Genomic DNA, 27866 nt, shown 5'->3' on the forward strand with positions numbered 1-27866 from the left:
CCCTAGTTATGGTGGTAGTGACTCGTTAGATTTGAAGTGTATTTAACCAAGCTTGGTTCTTGGTAAAAGAGACCATCATTGGTGCTCGATGGTTAAAAACCTCATTAGGTATAGGACCACCTTGGACACAGTGGACTCATTGATTGTAGAAATTTCACTAAACTTAGAGTCCTTCCTGGTGTGTAGAGACTTACCAAGTTATGGTTTTGGAGGATAAGGCATTAGTCTGGGATGACTAGTGCCCCCGAGGGGTCACTGGGGGAGAGAGACCAGAAACCAGGCTAGCTCGATGTACCGAGGTTGGTACATTGATAAGTGCTTAAATATTGCACATTATAACCCTAAGCTAGGGTATTTTAGTCCTTTCATCTATCTTACTTTTATGTTTTAGTCCTAATTTGTGTTTTTATCAATTTCAGGTCAACAGGGTTCAAACGGGCAAAAAATAGTCTATTAAGGCCTTTTTGGAGTTAAGCAAATGCATCGAGAAAATCCAAAAAAAGTCAGAAAAATGCCAAGGAAGAATTCACGATCGACCGTAAGCCACGTTAGTAGTGGATAAGGTCGCCACGTCATTGTTCGTTCAATTCATGATCGATTGTAGTAAAGTACAATCATTCGTAATGCCACGTCAGCGCCAGCTAAGCGGATAAGATAGCCAGTTGTCAAGATAAGACTGCCATGTCAGCACGATAGATCATAAAAATTCACGATCGAAGTGATTAATTGTGAGTAACCTGGTAGTGAGCTGTTTTATTCCCTACTTCGCCCGATCTTCACCTACCAAATGGCTACTGGATTGAATCATTTTAGGGCTTATTTTTGACCTATTGTGGGCTCTAAAGGTCTTGTATAAAAGGGAAAATTGAACCATTTGTAAGGGGTATTTATTAATTGTAGATTTTTACATTGTAACTTTTATATTTTCATTAGTTTTCTCTTCAGAAAAGTTAGAGATTAGGGTTAGAAGAAAAGAGGAGAGTGGATGCACAAGGAAGAACACTTCTAGATCTACACACACTCTCTCTCTCTAGAATTCAACAAAGAAGAAGAAGAAGAAGATGAAGTCATGTTTGGTGATTGCCCCTGAAGGTTCCATAACCACATCCACCTCCTCCATGAGTGGCTAGACACCATTTTAGGGCTTGGATGAGCCCTAGGCTTGTACTCTAAACCCTAGTTCTTTAACTTTTTGGAGAATTTTTTTGTTGTAATGAATGTTATAACCTTGTGAATATATAAATCTTGGTTTTGCCTATGATTTCTATGGTTGAATTCTTCCCATTAATTCTCTAGATTAGTTACATATCTATGTGTGATTAATTGAGGGTTATGTCTCTACACTAGTTTCTCTATATTGGTTACATGTCTATGTATAATTAAATTGAGAATCTAGTGATGGTTATGCTTGGTTTTTATTGAATACACTTGTTGATTAATTTGATGGATTATGCTTATGCTTAGTGGATTATTCTACACCTTTAGTTTAATTACTTTAATTTCATTGTCTTAGTTTAATTATAGTGTAATTACACTTAAATTCCTAGATAGGTAGACAATCCATGCTTGAATTTGATAACCCATGCTCATTGTTGCAAGTTGTATATTTCTCTAGATTAATGTGTGCTACAATTGTGGATTAATTGAATGATTTATGCTTAGACTTGATGAGTTGCACTACACATTAGTTTACTTGTTGTTAAGTAGATAATTCATTCTTGAATTTGATATCTATGCTCATTGTTGCAATTAGTAACACACATTTGGTTTATAACATTAATTTTTTCCCAAATTGCTGAAGGCTCGTAGTTTAAAGAATGAGCTTAGTGGTGATTCCTATCCCCTAAGACTCCTCTCCTATTTTCTAAACTCTACTCTCTTAGCTTTAATTTGTTTTATATTATATGTTTTTAAGTTCAATTGTAGTCTAATCAAACCAAACCAAACTCTTTTCAATCTTTTGACCTACTAACCCGAGTTTAATTCCAAGTAACGTAAGATCCCTGTGGACAATTCCTTTCTCACTATACTTCATTGTATACATGTTAAGTGGTTTATAAATATTAATCCTTGATGCACACTTAGCACATTCTCAAAGTAAAACACACACCTTTTTGTGTGCTCACATAAAAGGAGCATCATACGTCAGTCTTCTAAACCTTGACATCATATATAGATCGACGATTGATATCTTGTAATCCATTATTCTGCCCCCAGTATGATGGTGGGATCTTGAGTGATGACCCATTCTATAGAACTTTATACAGCGGACGGGGTGCCTGGTGCTGCAACAATTTACAGTTGTCTAAAATGTTAGATTGTGTTAGAAATGATTATTGAAAACTTGCAGTGGATTATTTATTCAAAATTTTGCATAATCTGAAGTTAATGGGCATTTCCTGCAAGGGAAGAGAGGTGATGATCGACGTTTGGTAGGTGGAGGCTTGGTGTCCAAAGATCGGCTTAATCCCTGGTGGATGGGGTCGTGGTGCCTAACGTCCGACAAATGATGGTCTAGTGACCATTAGTTGAGTACCTCGTTGGGTACAATAATCACCCTTGACTTAGGAACCTCTTTGGGAATATAGACTTCATTGGACATGGGATCTTGAGGGACATTGGACCTTTTTAGATGTAAGGGCCTCGATACATTCTTTTTTTATAGAAGGCCACCCTGATTGCACGAACGAGCGAAGTAATGAGACTCCGTTGCTAGAGACATCCTCGATGGTAGAGGCTTTATTAGTAGGTAGAGACCCCCTTGTTGTAGTGATCTCCTTGGTAGGTGGAGACCCACCCGTTTATGTAGGCGTGGAAGGACCAGGCCTTAGTCTTCGACTATCAAATCTTAGTAGTTGGCTTTTGCCAGATAGGAGACAGGGTTTAGTCTTAGGCGACCAGACCTCAGTAGTGAGGGGACCGAGCACCGCTAGATAAAAGACACCACATTGGACTGGTGCCTAGGTCGACATGCCAAATTTTGACTATTGTCATCGTACACTAGGTGGTATCACGCAATCCACTGTTTTGCCCCCAATATGATGGATGGGGAATCATGATGTAGAGACCCATCCTTATATAAGAACGAGAAAATCCGTTGTCAACGGATGACTTTGGGATGGTATCCATGATCAGAAACCTTCATCTTGCCGTCCGAACCAAATCGCGTCAGAATTATTATTTCTTCAAGGAACTAATCGTTCCCATGGACAGGGCAAGCTGTTGATGCGGAAATCTTCACGACTCGGAATGGCGGGGGTTACTTGCAAAACAACGGGACGTCACATTGAATGGCATCGATAGGATGCCAGCCGAGTACCCTCCGACGATCAAGTTAGTACCTATAATCGTATAGCAGAAGAATTAAATCTATATTGAATGTTTAGGGGTTTTTTTCCCCATACCTGATTTAAAGGCTCAATACCCTATTTATGGCTGCCCATTGAAATCAAGATCGTTCCGCACATGTTGATGGTTGAAATGTCCCTTATCATTAGTAATGAGATTTGTTGAGGCGATAAAGTTGGTTGCGATATTGGGATTCACCTTATCATCTTTGTCGATTGAATAACAATATCTCTATATTCTCAAATTGAAGAGGAATGGTGACGGGTTGACCCTAGAGTTATTTTTTCCCCATCATCTATAAATGTAAGTTTGAATTGGATAGGATCACGAAGTGTTCTATAGTTCAAAATAATATAATAATTTTTTATGACTTGGTTGAATTTGAGATCTACTCAGTAGTGAGATCTACTCAGTAGGGAGTGGTACACACGTAGACCATCACTACCCACGTCTTCACAACTCCAAATACTCCTATTGAGATTTTAATGATTAAAATTACCTTATCATTAACATAAATGATTGAGACTATCATGAATAATTTTATACGAAGGACTTGGGAAACATTATGTTTGGAATGATGTGATTTAAATTTTAAAAATGAGATTTAGAGATGGATTTTAAATTATCCTCCCACCCTTTCAAAAAAAGTGTTATTTTTTGGGAATTTAACTTTTTAAAAGCTTAATTTTTAATATGTTTTTATTATTATAGTGATAGGGAATGTTTTTTCAAATATACCATTTTATAGTAGGTCCAGATTACAACTTCAAACAAAGTCAGTAAATTGGGAATATTAAAAAAATTGTATATTGAATTTTGGAGTGAGACAATTATTTTGGGACAATCAAAACTGGAAAGATGGACACATTTTTTTATAGGAAGGAGAGAGTAAAAAGCAAGTGTTATGAAATCTTGAAAAATGATATATCGTATAAAGATCTGAAGTTTACTTGGAAAAAATTTGTTGCAAACAAATTACGTTTTGGGTTCTACTCTACTAGACTCAATTGAATTTGGACGTTTTGGATTAGTACACCTCTCAATGTGAGAAAAAAAAAAAAGAAATCACTAAATAATCTAAAAACAAAAGAAATTACTAAATAATATAAAAACATAATATCATGAATGAGAGTTTTCATCTCACATTTTACTTAGTTGGTGAGTGTGTCGACACAAAAATAAATAAATAAATAATTTACAATATAATGTCAGGACTTAGGAGTAAAAGTTTCTATCTCGCATTTGAATAATATAGCTGATTAAAATCATGGCTGTAACTTGACATATCTTTTTATAATTCGATATTAAAAATGTCAGGGTTCAGGAGTAAGAGTTTTTATCTCGCATTTGAATAATATAGCTGATTAAAATCATGGTTGTAACTTGACATATCTTCTTGTAATTCGATATTACAAATGTGATTCATATACATGTATATACAATCAAGAGATAAAATTAGTCTCCAAAACTCTCCTCCTATATATTCATACCTTCACAAACTCGAAACAGATTCTCTACTCTATCAACTTTAACTTTAAATGAATTATGCTATCCTCTCTGTGATACTTTACAATCTACCAGTATGGACTTTTCTGGTTTAATTTTGCATTTTTTTCTTTTTGTTCTTTTTAAGAAAAATACTAAATGAAAGTACGACATAGGTTTAATCATCCTTAGCATAGTCATTTAGTATGGGCCTAAAATTGGGTTCGATATAGAAGCCCTAGAATCCTAACGGGTCAACCTAATATGAGTCTGACTCAACCCTCTTCATTAAATATATATATTTTTTTTCCATTGATTCTTTTTTTTTTCTTTTTTCGGGCAAACAACAACAACAACTAAAACCTCCAAAATCACTAGAAGTCAAGCTGTGCACGATGGATGATATCCAATGGAATACGAGAAAGAATAATGTCTTCGTGAATATGACTTCGAGAAAGTTTAGCAATCATATGGGCCACCTCGTTACCATGTCTACGCACATGACTAAGCCAAAACGAGAGAACTCTCTGAAGTCCACACTGAATATCATGAATAACAGCCGTCCTTTCCACAGAACAAGCATCAACATCCAAAACAGCCTTACAAACAATCAAAGAGTTCAAACCAACAGCGAGGAAATGAAAAATGATGAGCCCACAGCAGAGCTTTACGAAGAAACACAGCTTCAGCCAAAGAAGCATTCTGAGCTTTGAAAGAACAAAACACAACTGCATACAGAATGAACCCAGTCCCACCACCCCCTGAAGGGAATCTAAATAGAACGAGGCATCCACATTACATTTGATCTCACCAAACATGAATCAAGCTCCCAAACATGACAGTCAATACCCGAACATGGAAAACTATAGACTTTTCAAATTTTTATTTTCTTTTTCCTTTTTTAAGGAATAATATATGAGAGTATTCATTGAGATAGGTTAAATAATCCTTTTAAGACAAAATTCCAAAGACAATCCTGACTCCTCATATCAAAGAAAAAATTTCATAATAATTAAACAAATAAAAAAATATACAATTTAGTCGCTTCAATTGACAACAAAAATATGACCTCTCAAAAAAATAAGAAAAAATTTCTTACAACTAAAACATGACAAAATTATAAAAACTTGATCAGAAAAACCACTTCTTTTTTTTTTCTTTTTTTCTTTTTTTTATATATTACATTTACCATTCTCCTTTTTACATCAACTAGTTATAGCCATACATATTGTTAGATTTGTCAAGCTCGATTTTTCCTTAAAACAAACTTAATTTTTTCTTAAAATTGTAAAATTAATGCACGGGCTCTCTCAAATAGTCAACCTATTATCGTCCATTCTTGATGACTTTTTGCACGGACAGACAATCCGCCCTTCTTTCATCAGTGAGAATAGAGGTACTATCTTTTCAATCAAAGGTGCAACCAAAGAAGATCATTGACACCCTTGATTTCATTCCTGAAGATAAAAGTGTTATCTTTCCGTCAAAAGTGCTTTCTAAGAAGATCATTGATCTTGATTTCAAATTGTGAGAAAAAAAAATACAATGCCTTGCACTTCTAGTCTGAACCTCCCGTTAATTATTATCTGCACCAAACTCATACCCCAAATAAATAAATAAAAATTAAGCAAAATATATTCAAACACAATATTAAAAACCTTCATTGACGAGACAGAGGTGCATTGAAAATTAAATAATAAATCAATTGAAATTAGCGTAGATAATAGGTTAGAGATAGCTAATATGTTAGACATAATATTCTCCATTTGCTTGAACTTTGGGGTAAAAAAAAAAACAAGCAAACTTAATTTTTTCTTAAACCAAACTTATTTTTTTTTATTTAAAAAATTGTAAAATTAATGCACAGGCTCTCTCAAATAGTCAACCTATTATCTTCCAATCTTGAGGGCTTTTTACATTGACAATCCTCCCTTCTTTCATTAGTGAGAATAAAGGTGCTATCTTTTCAGTCAAAGGTGCAAAAGAAGATCATTGACATCCTTGATTTTATTACTGAAAATAAAAGTGTTATCTTTCCGTTAAAAGTGCTTCCGAAAAAGATCATTGATCTTGATTTCAAGTTGTGAGAAAAAACACAATGCCTTACACTTTTGGTCTGAACCTCCGGTTCATTATTATCTGCACCAAACTCATATCCCAAATCAATAAAAGAAATTTAAGCAAAATATATTCAAACACAATAATAATAAAAAAAAATTAAAAAATCACCATCATTGATGAGATAGAGGTGCATTGAAAATTAAATAATAAATCAATTGAAATTAGCCTAGATAATATGCTAGAGATAATATTCTTTATTTACTTGGACTTTGGGGCAAAAAAAAAAAAAAGGGTAAACCGAGCAAGCCAAGCTCATCCAGAAGACCTACACTCTACATAAACTGAGCAATGTTATCATTCTTAAACTCTATTTTAGTATTTTAAATATCAATTTCAGTTTGTTGCAAACAAATTATGTTTTGGGTTCTAATCTCCTAGACTCGATTGACTCTACCGAACACTCACACACGTCCCTAATCCTCCTCTCTGTTCTCATTCAGCAGGTTTTACACGCGAAAGTAATGTTGGAAGTGTTTTTGTCTCTTAATTTACGTTACGTCTCTTATTAAATTCTACACCTCATCTCTCGTATGGCGTTGACGATAGAACCAGAGATGGACCTTGGAGATTGCAAAACGGCCAAGGAGACCGCCTATTTCTAACCAATCAATACCATTCGGTATGTATATCGACCTTGGGTATAAATAGCCTCTCCCTCCTTGTGCCGGCCTTTAAAGGAGGAAGGCGAATCCTTGAATCCCGATCACCTGTCCACATTTCCTCAGACTCCCGAACTTGGAGATGAAGAACCTGGTCTCTTCGAGGCACCGCTTTCTTGGCCCCGCAAGACCCTGTTCCTGGTCTTCAAGAACCCCCCTCAGATCTAGGGTTGGGGGGAGCTTGAGATGAAAGTGGACTTTGGTCCTTGAAACCGCCCTCAGATCCAGGGAGCTCGAGATAAAAGTGTGAGATATCCGAGGTTCTGTCCGTAGGAGGTGACCTCGGGAAATAATAAAAAAAGGAGGATGGACCCATCCGACTGGAGAGGGGTATGTCCACAAAGGAATGAACGGAGTGAACGATAGCTACTCCTTTCTCGTTCGGCAAATCTAGTTATAGGACAAGTAACTCAAAATCACTTGGTTCTTTTTTGGTAACACACCAGACAGATTCTGGCTAGGTGTGTCTTTTTCAAAACATGTGCTACGTAAACCGATGTCATGGAACATTTATCAACATCTACTATAACACATAAATGGAATTTAAGAGAAGACAGGCTTTAGGAGCGGTAGTGGTGGAAGGGTCTGATATGAATATAGTATTATTTCTTTTTAGAAGATTCTTTCGCAAAAAAATAAAAGAGTGTAACAGTTTCTTTGCAAACACAATGGGCGTAAACACCATATTGGTGTTGTTTACAAAATGTAAAGGAAGCTATGGTGGAACGTTCAACAATGTTTAACCAAACTTAAAACATAAACGATATTGCCAAACGCTGCTTTAAGGGTAAATAAAAGCAGTTGTCAAGCACCCCCTAAACCAATCATCTAAAATTACCAAGACCAGTAGCCACTACAGTGAAAACTGGCTAATGGGCAATATCAACTATATAAACAATGACAATGAATGAAAAAATCAATCACAATTAACACCTATTACCTTGCTTAACACCCTTAATATGCAGCCATCAGAATACAAAGAAGAGTAGAAGACCGAAACATAGCTGCGAAAATAAAAATCTAAACCAAGGGAGATGAGAAAGATTGTACCTTGCTTGGCTGCCAAATGAAAATTTCAGCATAAATATGTGACATATATATATATATATATATATCCACAATAATTGTTTAGGTGGACAGGATCTAGTTATGCTAACCATAATTTCACTCATGGTTGCCATTTAATAAATTGCACACTTATTACTTATCAAAAAATAAATAAATTGCACACTTATTATTTAAGTACTGCTGTTCTGGAACCTTCTTTAAATATATTACACATTTCTTAGCTAAAAATGAAAAAAAGAGAACTTATTGGAGTAATTGATATGTAGGTAATGCAATGTTTAACTAATATTTATGACCACAGAATATGCAGTTTAACTATGAAAAATAATATATAAAAAAAAAATGATAATATTCTTGTTTGGATAAAATAGAAGAGAGAAAAGAAGAAAAATGATAACAACTATATTACTATCATACCCTTTTAATTGGATGGGATATGAGTGGAATAACATTTTTCACCTTCTAATTATTAAGGACAACTTTGAAATTATAAAATACTACTTAATCCACTATGATTTCCATCTCACTATTCTCATTTTTGAGAGGATATGATATGACCTCCTTATCTCTCCCAATCGGTTCTTTTCTCTCCTAATAAGCAACTCAAACATAATTTACACTATAATTTTTTTTTTCCCCCTCATTGTCCCTCCAAATCCCTCAATCCAAACGGAGCCTTAGTCTCTTTTCACCTTACATACACAAAAATATATCGTATCAATAATGACACATAGGCTATCCCCACATCCAAAAAAAGGCAATAGAGATTAGAGAGAAAAAGAGAAGTTTCACCATGATTACATTTTAGCTCAATTAACATGTCAGTCTGTCACAGTGGCCCAATGGGCTTCCTCTTGCAACACTGGATTGAGAATCACTTTAATCCAATGATTACAAAGGAGAGTCCACCATGAAGGCTCTCCAGAGATGGGTTTTTATATCACAAATTGAAATCATGTTTCGGTTATAAATATGCAGGCTCAGGACTTGTTGAACCATCCTAATGGGGCTGCCAAATATTAACTTGAACAATTGGGTTTTGGGCCGAACACTCCCAACTTGTAGCCCAAGTTCTGTTACACATTATTACTTTTCACGAACTAATTTATTCTCCAACAAAAATTACACCATGGACAATAATTAATCAAAGGAAATATTATTTTATTATTATTATTTTTTTTACATATTTAGTCGAATGCAAATATATAAGCGCACACATATATATAATTGTTACATTTAATAAAAAGAAAAAATCAAAAAATAAAATACGATAATTACTAAAATAAAGTAGTAGAAAATCTGACTTCACATCAAGAGGCACGCAATGAATACTTAGTCTTAAAGTTCATAACACTCCCTGAAAGGTATGGATGGTCAACTCCAAAATACAACCCAAATCAACTCTCAGTAGCTCCTAAATTGCCTCAAACATTGGTAAAATATATAAAAGAATAAAAGAAAATATAAGCCACCAAAGATTGTAGTTAGGGATGGCAAAAACCAAAATCTTGTTTGTAGACGTCTGTTAGCCTATGTAATTCAAAATAACAACTGCCCTCTGGAACCTGTTGAGGCTTGAATTCGAGTTCAAAACCACCACGGAACACAATAAACAAGTACAATGGCACTTACCCTAAAGAACAACAACAGCAAATACATACCAACACTCTGTGATAATTTAAAGATGTTTTCAACTTAATACCTCTTCTTTAAAAAACAACTTTCAACTTATATTTGACCAACATTCAAGAGCAGATAAATGGCACCCTTGCAGTATGCAGTCTTTAATCCGTTTATATATATACACGTGTACAGTCTTCAACCTTTAAAACTACAAATTAACCTGGGTCCTAAACTGAATTTGATAAACACAGTAAATAAGTTGCATTACTTGAGAGTAGGTAAATCAAAATTTGGATACAGTGGACAAAATTTCATCTAAACAACACCGTTGGTGCTTACAAGGTTTAAATAATCTATGCTTAATTTTTTTTCAAACTGATTACTAATGGCTGATGAAGTTTTGAAAACTAAAAGGTTGTGATTGAGGATCTTCCAAAAGTTCTCTTCTTTCAAAACTGCACAAATTGGCTCAATTAAGCATTCCATGCTACAATCAGCTCACTTATAGAAGGGCAAAAAAATGAGCATAAAACATTGATAATGAAAATCTCTCACATTTCACATTACCAGCACATATAATGAACTCATAATTAAAAAATAAATAAATAAATAAATCTGTTTAAATAGAACTTTGTACTCTTATATTCTTTCTCGTCATACAATTCTTTTGCAGTGCTCTCTTTAGTTTCATAGTTGAGAAAATATATAATTTCAATAAAAAGACTAAATTTTCTGTGTAAAAATGTATTATATATATATAAATGACCAATTCTGCAACTACAAGCTGAAATGTAGACAAGCTTACCAACTGCAATGTTGTCCGGTTTATATACTCTTCAGGAGGCCATGAATTCCTTCTACAATGAAATATATTTCCGCTAACCATGCCGACTAATTGTATAAACCCCAACAACTCAAATGAAACCTATACCTGTATCTATATCTATACAATCCAAAAGTCTCAGAACCATGAATCAACAATTCTTCACAGTCCCAAACTCATTCAAAACCCAGACCCAAGTTAGACAATTCCTCTAAAAATCTGAACGTACATGTCAACAACACATGAGTGCCTTAAGTTGCAAACAACGATCAAAGTTTATATCAACAGCCAAAACAAATATCTTCTTTGCAACGATCTTAGACTTCAATCCAGTAAAAAGCAAACCTTTGAAGCATACTCATAAATCTTTCTCGCTCTAAAATTCTCTCTCTAGAAGTGCCAATCAGCAGCTATCACAATACTTTGAAGCAAAAACTGTTGGAAATAGTAGGCTAGTTACACACACAACACTATACTATTTAGAAGAGAATAGAAATGGAGGAAAATAATTTTTATTTCACTTCTATTATTTGACTAGAGTACATGAATATATAGGCTTCACATATGTTGTGTAACCATTACATTTAAATGTCCATAACTCTCCTATCTCCCACTAACATAATCTTCAATATGCATAACTCCCACTAACATAGTATTTGTTAGGCTTAACTCTCATGACTTTTTATTTTACATAACCTTAACTCCCACTAAGACAATTTACTACCCACTAACATACTAAATTAACACATGCATTATGAATACAAAAATACTTAAAAATAGTAAATACTAAAATCAAGTTTATTTTTCACAAAAACCTCCAAATCTCCAAAGCCAATCTTCGAAAAGCTATAGAAATGAGACAAAAACGACCACTGGAACCTCAAAAGCTAGGGTTTGAAGCAGCAATCAGCTGGATCAGAGTAGTACGAATCAGACTCCAATATACGATATGATAAATAGGGATTCCAAATTCAGGGGAAAAAAAATTAAAGAAATCATTCGAAATTGTTTTCTTTTTCTCTCTTTTTTTCTTTTTTCCAGTCGATTAAGAAGTGTTCTTCGGCTGTTGTAACTAGCAACAGGGAATAGTGGAAGTATGGGACCCATTTTGTGTAATCGACGGCTGAGATTAGAGGAAGGATTTGTTGAGAGGGAGTTATTTGGTTTTAAGGTACTGGGCCCCACATGCGTCAGTGATATTTCTAATAGCGCAATCCATTTTTGACCATCAGATCCGCCGCCGGGTGATATAAAGAAACTCGAGTACGGCTTTTAGCCCGACTTAAAAAAAATAAAGTTATAACCAACTTCATAATGCAACAATACTCTTATATTATCAAACCCAAAAACATCTTCCCCAATTCACCACCACCACTGTCGACACTCCACCATATATGGAGGAAAACAGTGCCCTCGTATCACCAAACCCAGAAAGAGGACACGAATTTTAGAGAGAGAAACATTGAAGATCTCTTCAACCATCATCATCTAGACCCACTCCACTACCAGATCATGGACCATGAAAATGGATCACACCCGTGGATTCTAGGTCACCACCAAGAACCCTTCTCTCTCCCTCCAATTACTGAAATCGTGCTATTCCAAGGCGACGATCACTCAGTGAACCACACTTCCTCCGACGCTAATGACACTACCACCAGCCATAATCTCGCCTCCGAAATAAGGGCGTTGTTTCGCCGGAAAGGATGTGCTCGGCGAGACTGAACTGAACGGAATGATCGGCGATGCGTGGCGATGGGGCGTCGGAACTGTGTTTCATGCTTGGATCGTCGATTGGAAGATTTTGCAGATGAGTGAGATGTTGTGCGCAAATAGGTTGTTGCCACGTGGAAGTCGGTTTTTTGTCGAGTATATATCTGTCGTCAAAAAAATGCATTTCTCAGAGAAACTTTCAAGTTCTAGGCGGGATATGGGGTAGACTTTTACATTGTAAATGAGAGAATCCCTCAGCAAGCACGAGAGGATTCAAATTGTTTGATACCTTCGATGGAAATGGTCACCCGAAGGGCCTACCTAACCAGCGCCCGGAACGGACTGATGGGCTTGCCAAGACAGCGGATCGAGGCATTGGTCGTTCGCGCTTTCCTCGTACCAGCATTATATAGATGAGATGGCCTCTACTGAAGCTTAAAAACCTCATATTGACTCTTCTTTGGGTGATTCCCCACCAAATTACATCATCCACCACAACAGTCGCTTTACCTTTCAAAAGGGTCATTTTAATATTTTTTTTGCCCCTTCTTAAAAGAGCGTGGGTAAAGGATCATTTTATTTATTTATTTATTTATTTTTTCCTATGCCAGGGGCATAGGGCTTGAGCCTGGTAAAGGATCATTTTATATTTATTTATTTTTCTCTTTTATTGTTTTTAGAAAAAATATTTTTACTGTTATTAAAGGTTATCCAATATAACACAAGTCAATATAAAAATATCATCCAAATTATTTTTACATAATATAACCACAAGTTAACCTGATGTTAATATGAAAAATACCATCGAAATTGACTACTAAAAGATAAAGTTGGTAAATGTCAACCAAAAAACCAAAATGTATATTAATACAACCACAAGTTAACCTGTCAATATGAAAATATCATCCAAATTGTCTAGATAAAGTTACTAAATGTCACACAAAAAGAACTAAGAATTTTTGACAAATGTTGTACAAGTTTTTCAAAAAGAACCCATCCAAGGTGAAGGAAATTCAGAAAGTACAGCCACGACCCCATCTTCAACTTCAATTTCAAACAAGTCTTCTTGCCCATTTGATTTGAATTACCCTACATTTTTTATAAATTTATTAAACGCACATTATAAATGGAAATTTAACATATAAGAGAAATTAAAAGTTCATAACCTTAATTGAATTGACATCACGACTAGAAAATGAAGTTGGGGATACTCTAGGAGGAGCATTTAAAAAATCAGAACCCTTCAAAATAACAAAACAAAATATATGAAATCTTGGCATAAGTAAACATATATTTAGTAAAGAGTAAAACTAATAATAAATATACCTGTCCAACTACAATTTTGCTGTTGCATCTGCATTAGCATAGCCACCTGTTATTGTAAATTTTCCAACTTGTCGTCATAATTGGCTCATAAATTTTCCAACTTGTTGTCATAGTCGGCTTGCATTTTTGAAATAGTCTCCTGCAACTCTACACATACAGCACGTGCCTCCTCATCAGATTTTTTGGCATTATTAATCAGTTCAGCTTTACTAGGAGAGGGCCCCAAACATTGCTTGGTGTAGGCCCCAAGCCAAGCATCCGCACATGACCAGTTCTCTCTTCCCCCCTCACAACGAAGAACAAATCATTGGAACTGCCAATAGGTAAGTCAGAGCAACTTTTTTGAAGTTCTTTTATTTTTTTCTACCAAAAAATAAATAAATAAATAATAAATAAATAAAAATTTGATTATGGCTAATGCTTGGTTTTTTTTTTTTTTTGGTAAGGGATTATGGCTATTGCTTGCTACAAGTAGAAAATCAGAAAACAATTGACTTCTCATGAAACCAACTGATTTAGACACAACACATTCATAGACATTAGAGAGAATCAGTATACCCAAGACCGGCAACTGGTCCAGCAACTATTTGATCACATTCTTAACGAATAACGAATTGGTCAAGTTAAAACCTTTGACGGACACTTATGGTGTTTTCATATCCCCATTTATATTTTATAAGTTTTGTTGCAAGGTTTCATTCACTTGATAGAACCTTAGAAACCCAACTAAATAAGAGCACAAATTTTCTAAGTACCATTTCACATGTTATATAAATAAAAGTAGAGTTTACTATAAGCAACTGTCATCTTTGTTTCCACATATCTAAATCACGCACCAAAAGGCAAACTCAAAGTTTGGTTCTTAGCTACCTGTACTTAAATATGAAGGGGTCAGTAAATAATGAATTTTCTGTTATCTATCATACGTAAGCAAGCAAGTGTTACTATGTTAGCATGCAATGCCTATATATATATATGTGCGCGCGCGCGCGCGCGCGCGCGCCTAATGGCTGAACCTAATAATTGAGTCCATTTTTTGTTAAAACTGATGAATAATATAGGTCTGTCACATGGTATGTCTTGGTTTTAGTCTTACTTTAATGTTTCTTTAACTATTTGTATTTTTTTGAAAAAAGAAAAAGAAATTATTAGCAAGAATCAAGCTTGTACTAACAAGGGCTGGAATGGGTTCCAAGACAAAGTGTGATTGATTCAAAGTAGTGATATATTGGGTTTGTAGACACACATAACAATTGAATGGGAAGTGGAGAAAGCCATATGTGAATAATAACTGCCTCTTTTGTGCGAAACATAAGAATATATTTCATAACCAAAAACTCTTATTCAGCTTAACTTAACAAAGCCATAATCCTACTATTTGAAGTTGCCTACATTCAAAAGACCATTGCACTGGTATGAGTAAGAAATTAACACAAACAACAAACAACAAATACAAATACTTCTACTCCACAACTCAAATCAATCAACAAGAAGCCTCCACATACAATGTGTAATACCCCTGATTTTAAAAGGATAGTCTCGGTATTTTTTTTAAAAAAAAAATTATCTTAATTGCATTTAATTATTTAGTTGATTTCTTGGCTAATTGTTTACTTGTTTAATTGATTTAATTATTTGTTAAATGTGTTAATTGATTTAATTGTTTAAATGAAATTGTGTGTGATGATGTGTATTTATTTAGGAATTTAAATATATATATATATATATAAGGAAAGTCATATATATTTATATATTACATATAAAAAGGATTACACATAGATTATACGTACCATATATTTTAGTTACCTTTTTAGTATTTAGATTTTATTTTATTTTTATTATTAGTTTGGCTTGGATTGGGAAAAGGATTAGTGTTATTTTATTTGACTATAAATATATAATTATAGGGTTGTGAAAGAGGTTAGAAAATATATTACGTACTATATTTTAGAGAGAGAAAGAAGGAAGAGGAAGGAAGAGAAAAGGAAGAAGGAGGTTAGGGTTTTTATCTAATCCCTAAAGGCAAGTTCTTTTCTAACTCTTCTCCTTTGATTCGTACCCTATGCATGCTCGATTAATTCTAGATTCTTTAAATAAATTGATTAGATTACTTTGGAAGCTACAGTTCATGTGTTTTAGTAATGAATTTGTGATGAATTTAACTCTTTACGGAACTGGGTATGGTTTGTTGGTGGTGTCATTATTAGTATTTTTTTTAAAACATGAATTTGTTTGCATGAATAATGGCTTAAAAGAATGAATCAGTTTGTTACCACAAATAGAATTCGTTTTGCATAAACTAAGCACGCCGAACGAGAAGGAAGGGATATGAAGTCAAAGGCTTTAAATAATGATGCAGCAGTTTACTTTTCTAATTTAAATTTCCTTCTCTTATAATGATGCATCAGTGTACTTTCTAGTGTAAATTTCGTTCTCCTCTAAATGACGCGTGAGTTTGCTTTGTAAATTTAAATTTCGTTTTCTTTTAATAATGCATTAGCTTGTTAATTTTAATTGAAATTTAATTTTTGGTTAGGTAAATCTTGTATTCATGGAAAATAATAATAATAATTAGTTATGCATTTAAACAGTTTTTAAATATATATATATATATATATATATATATATATATATATATATATATATATATATATTTATTAATGTTATAATATTAAATTAATATATTTTTGATTGATGAATCTGAATTAAATATTTATTTAATTTAATTAGATTCATTAAGAGTTGGAATGCATGTTTTAAGTGTACATGCTAAGTATGGAATTTAATTAATTTTAGAAAGGATAAATTAATTAAATATTGTTGGATTAAATTAGTTTAATCAATTGTTTAGATTTAAATTAATTTAATGAATACATGGGGATGTACAATTTAATTGAGATGCATGTTAAATTCTTGTGATGTAAATTAAATGCATGCAAATTAGAATTAATATTTTTGCTGAAATAAATACAAAGGACGTGTATAAGATTTATATCATATTTATTTGGTTTATTAGATGTAAAAATATATATATATTTACATTATCCTTGGATTGGAAACTGTTATTTGGATATGTTATGGATTAATGCTCCATTATGGGATGGGGGCATATTAGGGACGGATTAACTTACGAGTTAAGTCCTACCTATTTTTAATAAGGGAACGGATTAACCATAGTGTTAAGTCCTACTTATTCGTGTCAGGTCAACGGAATAGTTGGATGACATAGTATTGAAATAATAATTGGATAGTTTATTTTTGATGGTTGGATAGGACGGATTTTAAATATATAATTATACACCATGATATGAGCTTGAGTCTCAGGATCAGTGGTTAGGGTGCGTATATTGCCAGGGATGTGTAGCTAGATATAGCGTAGTTGTGTACCCTGGTAGGTCTAGGTACTCATGCCCACTATATGTGCGTTTTGCATGTTGCCTACTATTCAGGTTGAGACAACTCTATAGTCTAGTGAGGTTCCTTTAGTGTGTGTATATATCTATATATGGACTATTTAGTTATTGTTGAATTAATTAGGATGTGTACGTGTATCGGGTCTCTGTTTGGGATGTAGTAGATTAGAACTTGTATGTGGGCCTGACCCACCATTATTTTTCAGGTGTTCGTCAGTTTCAGTCTTAGAGATTGTTCGTGCCAAGCAGAGACAGCCATTCATTCTTCCGACTCTACGTAGGACTCTTCTTCATTAGTAACTTATTATTTTTTTCGATTCAGTTATGTCAGTTAGGATATTATTAGGGGTCCACAGTATGGATTCCCGAGTTGTAGTTTAATTAAAAAAGGATTACACATAGATTATACGTACCATATATTTTAGTTACCTTTTTAGTATTTAGATTTTATTTTATTTTTATTATTAGTTTGGCTTGGATTGGGAAAAGGATTAGTGTTATTTTATTTGACTATAAATATATAATTATAGGGTTGTGAAAGAGGTTAGAAAATATATTACGTACTATATTTTAGAGAGAGAAAGAAGGAAGAGGAAGGAAGAGAAAAGGAAGAAGGAGGTTAGGGTTTTTATCTAATCCCTAAAGGCAAGTTCTTTTCTAACTCTTCTCCTTTGATTCGTACCCTATGCATGCTCGATTAATTCTAGATTCTTTAAATAAATTGATTAGATTACTTTGGAAGCTACAGTTCGTGTGTTTTAGTAATGAATTTGTGATGAATTTAACTCTTTACGGAACTGGGTATGGTTTGTTGGTGGTGTCATTATTAGTATTTTTTTTAAAACATGAATTTGTTTGCATGAATAATGGCTTAAAAGAATGAATTAGTTTGTTACCACAAATAGAATTCGTTTTGCATAAACTAAGCACGCCGAACGAGAAGGAAGGGATATGAAGTCAAAGGCTTTAAATAATGATGCAGCAGTTTACTTTTCTAATTTAAATTTCCTTCTCTTATAATGATGCATCAGTGTGCTTTCTAGTGTAAATTTCGTTCTCCTCTAAATGACGCGTGAGTTTGCTTTGTAAATTTAAATTTCGTTTTCTTTTAATAATGCATTAGCTTGTTAATTTTAATTGAAATTTAATTTTTGGTTAGGTAAATCTTGTATTCATGGAAAATAATAATAATAATTAGTTATGCATTTAAACAGTTTATATATATATATATATATATATATATATATATATATATATATATATATATTTATTAATGTTATAATATTAAATTAATATATTTTTGATTGATGAATCTGAATTAAATATTTATTTAATTTAATTAGATTCATTAAGAGTTGGAATGCATGTTTTAAGTGTACATGCTAAGTATGGAATTTAATTAATTTTAGAAAGGATAAATTAATTAAATATTGTTGGATTAAATTAGTTTAATCAATTGTTTAGATTTAAATTAATTTAATGAATACATGGGGATGTACAATTTAATTGAGATGCATGTTAAATTCTTGTGATGTAAATTAAATGCATGCAAATTAGAATTAATATTTTTGCTGAAATAAATGCAAAGGACGTGTATAAGATTTATATCATATTTATTTGGTTTATTAGATGTAAAAATATATATATATTTACATTATCCTTGGATTGGAAACTGTTATTTGGATATGTTATGGATTAATGCTCCATTATGGGATGGGGGCATATTAGGGACGGATTAACTTACGAGTTAAGTCCTACCTATTTTTAATAAGGGAACGGATTAACCATAGTGTTAAGTCCTACTTATTCGTGTCAGGTCAACGGAATAGTTGGATGACATAGTATTGAAATAATAATTGGATAGTTTATTTTTGATGGTTGGATAGGACGGATTTTAAATATATAATTATACACCATGATATGAGCTTGAGTCTCAGGATCAGTGGTTAGGGTGCGTATATTACCAGGGATGTGTAACTAGATATAGCGTAGTTGTGTACCCTGGTAGGTCTAGGTACTCATGCCCACTATATGTGCGTTTTGCATGTTGCCTACTATTCAGGTTGAGACAACTCTATAGTCTAGTGAGGTTCCTTTAGTGTGTGTATATATCTATATATGGACTATTTAGTTATTGTTGAATTAATTAGGATGTGTACGTGTATCGGGTCTCTGTTTGGGATGTAGTAGATTAGAACTTGTATGTGGGCCTGACCCACCATTATTTTTCAGGTGTTCGTCAGTTCCAGTCTTAGAGATTGTTCGTGCCGAGCAGAGACAGCCATTCATTCTTCCGACTCTACGTAGGACTCTTCTTCATTAGTAACTTATTATTTTTTTCGATTCAGTTATGTCAGTTAGGATATTATTAGGGGTCCACAGTATGGATTCCCGAGTTGTAGTTTAATTAATTACTGGTATCAGAAGATTGGAGGATTTTATTATGGAATTTTAATCATTATTTATTTGAGGATTTTTAAATAAGAATTTATTATTTAGTTTTCCTTTTAGCTTATCTGTTTATTTTTAATTCATCTTGTATTCCAATGCTTGTTTAGATATTAATTGTTTGATATCCCTTGTATTCTGTGCTCGGACTTGATCACCCGTGGCTCTAGAATCGAGGGGTATCACACAATGATCCCACACTCCCATGCTTTTTAACAAATACAAGAAAGTAAATTGCCTCCACACGGGCTGATGATAAACAATGAAATTAAAATGCCTCCACACGCGCCGCTGATTTAAAAATTGGTTACTTCAAGACATGTGACCCCCTAATACACCGCAAAGAGTTTAAAAATTGGTCACTTCAAGGCACGTGACCCCCTTTTTGCAAAATGGAAACATGAAAACTTACAATCATCTCCGAAGCAGCAGCATCAGTAGCATTGCCATCCTCATTTATATGTGTGCGAATGAATAAATCTGCACGAGAAAGCTGAATACCTTCGTTTTCCTCAATCTATAAAAGAAACACAGACATTATGATTTATATTATTTACCACTAACATTTATAATCATTCAACGACATAAGAATTAAAATAATTTATATTGACAAAACGTCAACTAACCTTAGCAAAATCACGTGCAAAGCTTTTTGTCCCTATAATATGCATCATTGTCTGCTTCCCACGACGTTCTTTGTTTTTTTCGTTGACCTCCTACAAAAAGTGAGAAAAAGTAAACGTTCTTTGAGTAAAGAACATTCCACCTAAAATAATGACTGAAAGTAGGTAAACTATAAATTCAACTCATTGACTTTAAACAAAATTAATAGATGGAGGATTACCTTCGCCATAGGCGTACCCCAATGCCTAACCAAAAATGCCCAATGCTCCTTTTCAACATTAGGTAGTGGATTTGCCAATCTTTCTGTATCTGTCTCCCTAACCGAGTAATATTCACTTTTTAATTCACACTTGTACCCCTTCCATTTTTTTCCGATGGAGGATAATGTCCACTGTTTTGACATGATTCCCACATCAAACTTTCCCTGAAAATGTGATAATTGCTGCATGTTAATCCACTTTTTTCATAAAAATTATTTTAATGTCATTGAAGGGTTTTACCTTTACAATGTTCTACATATCCTCTTTAAGCCGTTTGGGTATCTCCCACCAAGTTTTGTAGCACAAAGAAGCTAATTTACCATTCCGGGCAAGTGTTCCCAAATAATTAGTATATGTACCACTTCTAAGGCCGATCAGCTGTCCATACTTATTAACCCTAAACAAAAATTAACAATTGTAGATGTTTAGTACAAAAATAAAGATAGAAATCATTTTTTCTCCTTCATGGTGAATATAGTTTAATTATGTAAACTATATAAGATGATCTATATATATATGTACCTTAATGGTAATAAGGTTGTCGCGTTTACGACGTTCTTGCATCGTGTCGGGCCTCGTCTCTTCTTCGACGATGGTTGGGATGATTCGTGAAAGAGTTAGTTGACATTATATTGGGGAGCTTTGTTGCGTCTTTCTGTCACATTTTGATCAGATTTTTACTTTTCTTATTTTTTTCATGCTGTCTGTACTTGTAAGAAGCCAACCAAATTTTGTTTTTTTTTTTTTGTTTTTTTTTTTTAAATTTTTATTTGTACTTTTCAGCCTTTTATTGGATGCTTAGTATTGAAATAGTTAGGTTTTACCATTTGGCTCAGATGTCCTTAACATTCCCAAAAACTCTCACCTGAACTAAGTAACAGTATAATTTTCTTCCAAAACCTGCATAAACTTTGTGTTCTTTTTTTTTCCCCTTCTCAGTTTTTGCGGCTGAACCCACTAATTTATAGACTTATTATATATATATTTGGTAAGTAATAATAGATTTAAAATGGCAAAGTTAAGGACTATTGACACTAACAAATGAGCAAATAAGTTTTTATTAGCTTTAATGAATTCATAATAAGAGGCAAGTATGATTATGACCATAGCTTTAATCAACAGAAAATGCTTTAGACTCAATGTTGGAACACAAAAAAAGAAAGAAAGAAATTACCTTAAAAACGAAATCAAACTAATCAACGACAAAACTTGTTCTAATAATCCAAGCTAGGATCGATTATTTCCTCCTGTACAAAAGAAAGAAAAAAAATTAAAAATTCAGACAACTAACACCGAGAAATAAAAAATAAAAAAATATTAAATTCATCTCCCAAAAAATAGCAAATCATTCTACTGCTCGCTATGGTTGCTACTCTTAGAATGATTTGCTGCAAAAATTGATATATTTACCCTCCATCTCAGTGGACATCTCTAATTCAAGATTAAAATCCACATGTCATGATCTATTCTATGGTCTTGCTTGTTTTATCTAGTTCATTTTCTATGTTCCCACTCAAAAGTGTAAATCTGTATAACAAATAAGATGGAACAATAACAATTGGAGAGTCTTACAGAAATCAACAATGGACAAAGAATTTACTTGTGGTGATATCTCTAATAATCCTCATTATGTTGAAAAGAAATAATAGGAATCTTTCAAGAACCACAAAAATAACTAACCCAACCTCAACCCAGAACCTTAAAAAAAAAAAAAAAAAAAAAAAAAAAAGAAAAGAAGAAGAAGAAAAATTGAAAATTAAAAGAAAAAGAACTTACATTTGGAAAAATCCATTAATGGGCTCAAAACAGATCATCAAACATAAACAACCAAACATGCATGTTAAAAGAGTAGGAAGCATATATCAGAAGAAAGAGGCATTTAGAAAAAGTAATCAGAACTTCAAGTGAAATCCAAAATTACATAAATTAACAGATAAATCGGTAAATAACACAAAATATTCCACAAATTAAGTTAGAATCAAGAGTGCAAGAGTTCCTGTAACGAGTTGAAATGGAGCTAAACTGAAATTACGACATGAAATCAAAGTAGTAGGCAAATGCAGACTCAAAAACTCTTCAAAATACTTTGACTTGCTATTTTGAAATAGCCTTAGAATTCCCCATTGAGTGCAACTGTAAAAGAGGGGGATGTGATGCAAGCTTTGATTAAATAGATGAATTTGTGAGGGTAATTGAGGAGAGTTAGGCAGTTGAGTGCAAAGTCCCAATTGACAGAATCAAAAGCTTCCCTCAAATCTATTTTGATGGCACATCTGTCTGGTACACTATCTTTATGGTATCCCTTGAGAAGCTCATGAGCTAAAAGGATGGGATCAGTGAGTTTTCTTCCTTGAATGAAGGCTAATTGTGAGGGATCAATGATGTAGTGCAATGTGGATTGAAGTTTGGTTGCTAGGATTTTTGCAATGCACTTATATACAGTGTTGACATAGGAGATAGGCCTATAGTCATGGAGAAAAGCTGGATTTTTATATTTAGGCACCAGAGAAATGTAAGTATTATTAATCTCAGACAAGATTTTCCCATTCCTGAAGAACTCAGATATTGCGTATGCGATAGTTCTTCTTACAATATGCTATGTTTGTTGGAAAAAATGAGCGTTATAGCCATCTGGACCAGGTGCTTTATCAGGGTTGAGCCTCAGTATGCAGTTTCAATGTCCACATTTGATGGATTCTCCTCAAGGTAACTGTAGAGTTCCAGTGGAATTTGCTTAGTGATGAAGGGAAACACGTCTAAAATGTGGTGAGTGGATGGAGGGGAATGACCTAGCAGCTTTGTGAAGTGCTCCACAACTCCAAGTTCGATGGCTTCAATGTCCTTTAGTACCTCCCCAGAGTCGAGTGAGAGTGAAACAATCTTCTTCCTATTATTTCTGGATGAGATGGATTTGTGGAAGAAAGTTGAGTTGCAGTCACCTAGTTTCAACTATAACATCCTTGATTTCTGTCTCATGATATCCTCTTGGATTTTGCTTAGCCTTAAATACTTAGAAGTAAGGGTTTTCTCCATTTGTCTGAGGTTAGTGTCATTTGGTAAAAGATCCAAATCAACTTGACAGGAGTCCAACTCTAGCTTGACTGCCTTCATCTTAGTGTCAATCTCTGAAAAGTCTTTCTCACAGGAAGCTCTAAGGATTGGTTTCAACATCTTTAATTTCTGTAACACTTGGTACATGGCAGTGCCCTTTATGAAATTGCACCAGACCCCATGTACAGCAGGTAAGAAAGATGAGTGTGTGCTCCATGCATTGAAGTACTTGAAAGGGATACATTTCCTTAGGATGTTGAAATCCATAGTAACAAGTATAAGACTGTGGTCAGAGATCCCAGGGGCAAGAAACTCACACTCTGAGATTAGAGAAAGAATAATGAACTTCCTACAAACATTTTCCACGGTAGAAAACTGAAGCTCAGTCTCTTCTCAATCTTGCAAATAAACGGTAAAAAAGAAAGATATTAAGATAGATATGAACCATATGGTACTTTTATATACTATGTTACTTCTATATATATTTCTCTCTATATATATATATATATACGACTATTATTACTAGTAATTTTTATCATACAGAGAGAGAAAGGAACTATATAACTTGTTTTCAAAACTCGGTCATAAATATAGAAAGAGGAATGCACGTGACCAACAATATAACAGATAACCCAGCTGGCGAGGATCTGCTGCTAATGACCTTTATTGCAAAAAGATTAGACTAACTACGAAACCAGCTGGCGAGGATCTACTGCTGATCACCTTTATTGCAAAAAGATTAGACTAACTGCGAACCCAACTAGCGACCACTACGAAAAAGCCAGACCAACTACTGACTTTTAACAGTAGACCATCAATTGCATTTTAAATTTTCGTCATCTTGCGTTATTGCGAAAAGACCAGACAAACTGCGAAAAGACGCTAACTTTTAACAGTAGACCTTCATTGCATTTTAAATTTCCGTCGTCTTGTGTTTATTACGAAAAGACCAAACCAACTGCGAAAAGACAAGAAGCTGATTTTTAACAGTAGACCATCATTGCATTTTAAATTTTTTATCTTCAATCTTTCCTCCAATTTAAAAATATTACATTTTCTCCTCAATTTTCCTTCTCTTTCTCCCCCCTCTGTCTAGTTTACAGGATAAAATTAAGGGTAAAGAAATAAAATTCAACAACTTGTTAGGTTAGAAGGTATTTGGACATTGATAACCAAATTGTTGCACAAACAAGACTAAAACCAATCAAAAAAACCTCCAACAACTTACCATAATTATTTAGAGCTTTTAGTTCATGAAAATATGGTACATGTGGTAGAATTCAGAGAGCAATTCTGAAAGCAACAGATCAAATAATTAAAACAAGAATGCTATTTAATTAAGTTTAAGGCAAATTACACAAACCACTCTCCAGATTTTTATATCTTGCACGTAGATAAAAGTTATAGAAAATATAAACGGCAAAAGTTCTAAAGTTAAACAATTCTGGACCCAGGACCCAAGAAAAAATTAGGTCTTATAGGAGTTTTGTTTTTTTGTGTGGGAAAGCCAAAGGGATTATTATGATTGATTAGAAATGGAAAGAATCCTCAGTTATAGATTTGAAATTGATTTTATGAACGAGAGATGGAAAGATATCTGTGACATTGTAGGTAGATTTAAATTTGAATTCATGTTTTTGAGTCTAGTGATACAATTAACGGTTTTAGGTAGGACCATGTCAGTGTACTGTTAATAGTCATTCTTTATGAAATGAGGATTATGTTCCACGTAAGCTAATAGTGCTGAGATTAGTATCTAAGTGGGGATCCAAGCAACACAAAAGACTCTCGGGATCAGAGATTAAAAAAGAAAAGGTAGTGTGTGATGATACCCATGCAAGCTCGAGTTCATTAGTAATTGCCTATTGGGGTTTCTCATGCCCTTAAGGCTGATTAATGCCTTCGACTGGTCAATGCCCATCGGTAATAGGGGTTAGCTTCCTCTTGCCCGCGGGATCAAAGATCCCCTCCCCAGACAGATGGGACATTACCAAGTGGCCGGGTTAAGTCACTTTATCCCTCGGTCCGAGGGGAAATGACGCTTCCTAATTAATGCAGGTCATGTCAGTTGTCTTTCATAATTAATTCATCTTACTTAGAGCTCGACCTTGGGTATTAATATCCTCTCCTCCTTGTGTCGGCCTTTAAAGGAGGAAGGCAAATCCTTGGATCCTAGCCACTTGTCCACATTTCCTCAGACTCCCGTACTTGGAGATGGGGAACGTGGTCTCTTCGAGGCACTGCCTTCTTGGTCCCGCAAGACCCTGTTCCTGGTCTTCTAGACCCTCCCCCCCTCCCCGGGATCCAGGGTTAGGGGGAGCTTGAGATAAAAGTGGACTTTGGTCCTCGAAACCGCCCTCAGATCTAGGGAGCTTGAGATTAAAGTGTGAGATGTCTGAGGTTCTGTCCGCAGGAGGCGACCTCAAGAAGTAATAAAAAAAGGAGGAGGGACCCATCCGACTGGAAAGAGGTACGTCTACAGAGGAGTGAACGGTAGCGACCCCTTTTTCGTTCGGCAAATCCAGCTACAGGACAAATAGCTCGAGATCACTTGGTCCTTTTTTGGTGACACGCCAGATAGATTCTAGCCAAGTGTATCTTTTTTAGAAGAGGTGCCACGTATACAGGTGTCATGGCACATTTATCAACATCTACTATAACACATAAATGGAATTTAAGAGAAGACAAGCTTTAGGAGCGACAGAGGTGGAAGGGTCCGATATGAATATAGTATTATTTCTTTTTAGAAGATTCTTTCGCAAAAAAATAAAACAGTATAATAGTTTCTTTGCAAACACAATGGGCGTAAACACCATATTGGTGTTTACAAATTGTAAAGGAAGCTACGGTGGAACGTTCAACAATGTTTAACCAAACTTAAAACATAAACGATATTGCCAAAAGCTGCTTTAAGGGCTTTGTGTTTATTCTAGTTCATGAACAAAAAAACACTAAATAAAAGCAGTTTTCAAACACCCCCTAAACCATCTAAAATTACCAAGAACAGTAGCCATTGCAGTGAAAACTGGCTAATGAGCAATATCAATTATATAAACAGTGACACTGAATGAAAAAATCAATCACAATTAACACCTATTATTTTGCTTAACACCCTTAATATGCAGCCATCAGAATACAAAGAAGACCGAAACATATCTGGAAAATAAAAATCTAAACCAAGGGAGATGAGAAAGATTACCTTGCTTGGCTGCCAAATGAAAATTTCAGCATAAATATGTGATATATATATATATATATCCACAATAATTGTTTAGGTGGACAAGATCTAGTTAGGCTAACCATAGTTTCACTCACGGTTGCCATTTAATAAATTGCACACTTATTACTTATCAAAAAATAAATAAATTGCGCACTTATTATTTAAGTACTGCTGTTCTGGCACCTTCTTTAAATATATTATACATTTCTTATCTAAAAAAGCAAAAAAAAAGAGAACTTATTGGAGTAATTGATACGTAGGTAGTGCAATGTTTAAGTGATACCTATGCAGCACAGAATATGCAGTTTACCTATGAGAAATAATAAAATAAAATAAAAATGATAATATTCTTGTTTGAATAAAATAGAAGAGAGAAAGAAGCCAAATAATAACAGTTAAATTACAATCATACCCTTTTAATCAGATGGGACATGAGTGAAATAATATTTTTCACATTCTAATTGTTAAAGACAATTTTGGAATTATAAAATACTACTTAATCCACTGTCATTTCCCTCTCACTATTCTCACTTTTGAGAGGATATGATATGACCCCCTTATCTCTCCCAATCCATTATTTTATCTCCTTTTAAGCAACTCAAACACAATCTACGCTGTCATTATTATTATTATTATTTTCCTCCAAATCCCTCAATCCAAATGGAGCCTTAATCTCTTTCCACC

At 34.0% G+C, this 27866-nt stretch overlaps 1 protein-coding gene across 1 annotated transcript; it reads right to left on the reverse strand.

The window, feature by feature from the left end:
* Positions 1 to 20391: 20391 nt before the first annotated feature.
* Positions 20392 to 21157, reverse strand: LOC132272486 (uncharacterized). The gene is made up of 3 exons (XM_059773628.1): positions 20872 to 21157; positions 20654 to 20743; positions 20392 to 20544 (listed from the first exon to the last, which is right to left on the reverse strand). Exons 1-3 carry the CDS (start codon positions 21097 to 21099, stop codon positions 20392 to 20394), a joined length of 471 nt encoding a protein of 156 aa, XP_059629611.1. The 5' UTR covers positions 21100 to 21157.
* Between the last annotated feature and the right edge of the window lie 6709 nt (positions 21158 to 27866).

This window comes from Cornus florida, unplaced genomic scaffold (genome assembly GCF_030987335.1).
Source record: "Cornus florida cultivar Cherokee Brave unplaced genomic scaffold, ASM3098733v1 CherokeeBrave_3.0.0_Hap2_Chr09, whole genome shotgun sequence".
In the NCBI taxonomy this organism is placed as follows: Eukaryota; Viridiplantae; Streptophyta; class Magnoliopsida; order Cornales; family Cornaceae; genus Cornus; species Cornus florida.

Excerpts from the sequence above, each read along its gene's own strand:
- LOC132272486 (XM_059773628.1), bottom strand. The coding sequence starts at position 21,099 with ATGCAGCAATTATCACATTTTCAGGGAAAGTTTGATGTGGGAATCATG. Across the intron at positions 20,744-20,871 it reads GGGGTACGCCTATGGCGAAG|GAGGTCAACGAAAAAAACAA; the intron begins GTAATCCTCCAT and ends CACTTTTTGTAG. Across the intron at positions 20,545-20,653 it reads TTGCACGTGATTTTGCTAAG|ATTGAGGAAAACGAAGGTAT; the intron begins GTTAGTTGACGT and ends TTTCTTTTATAG.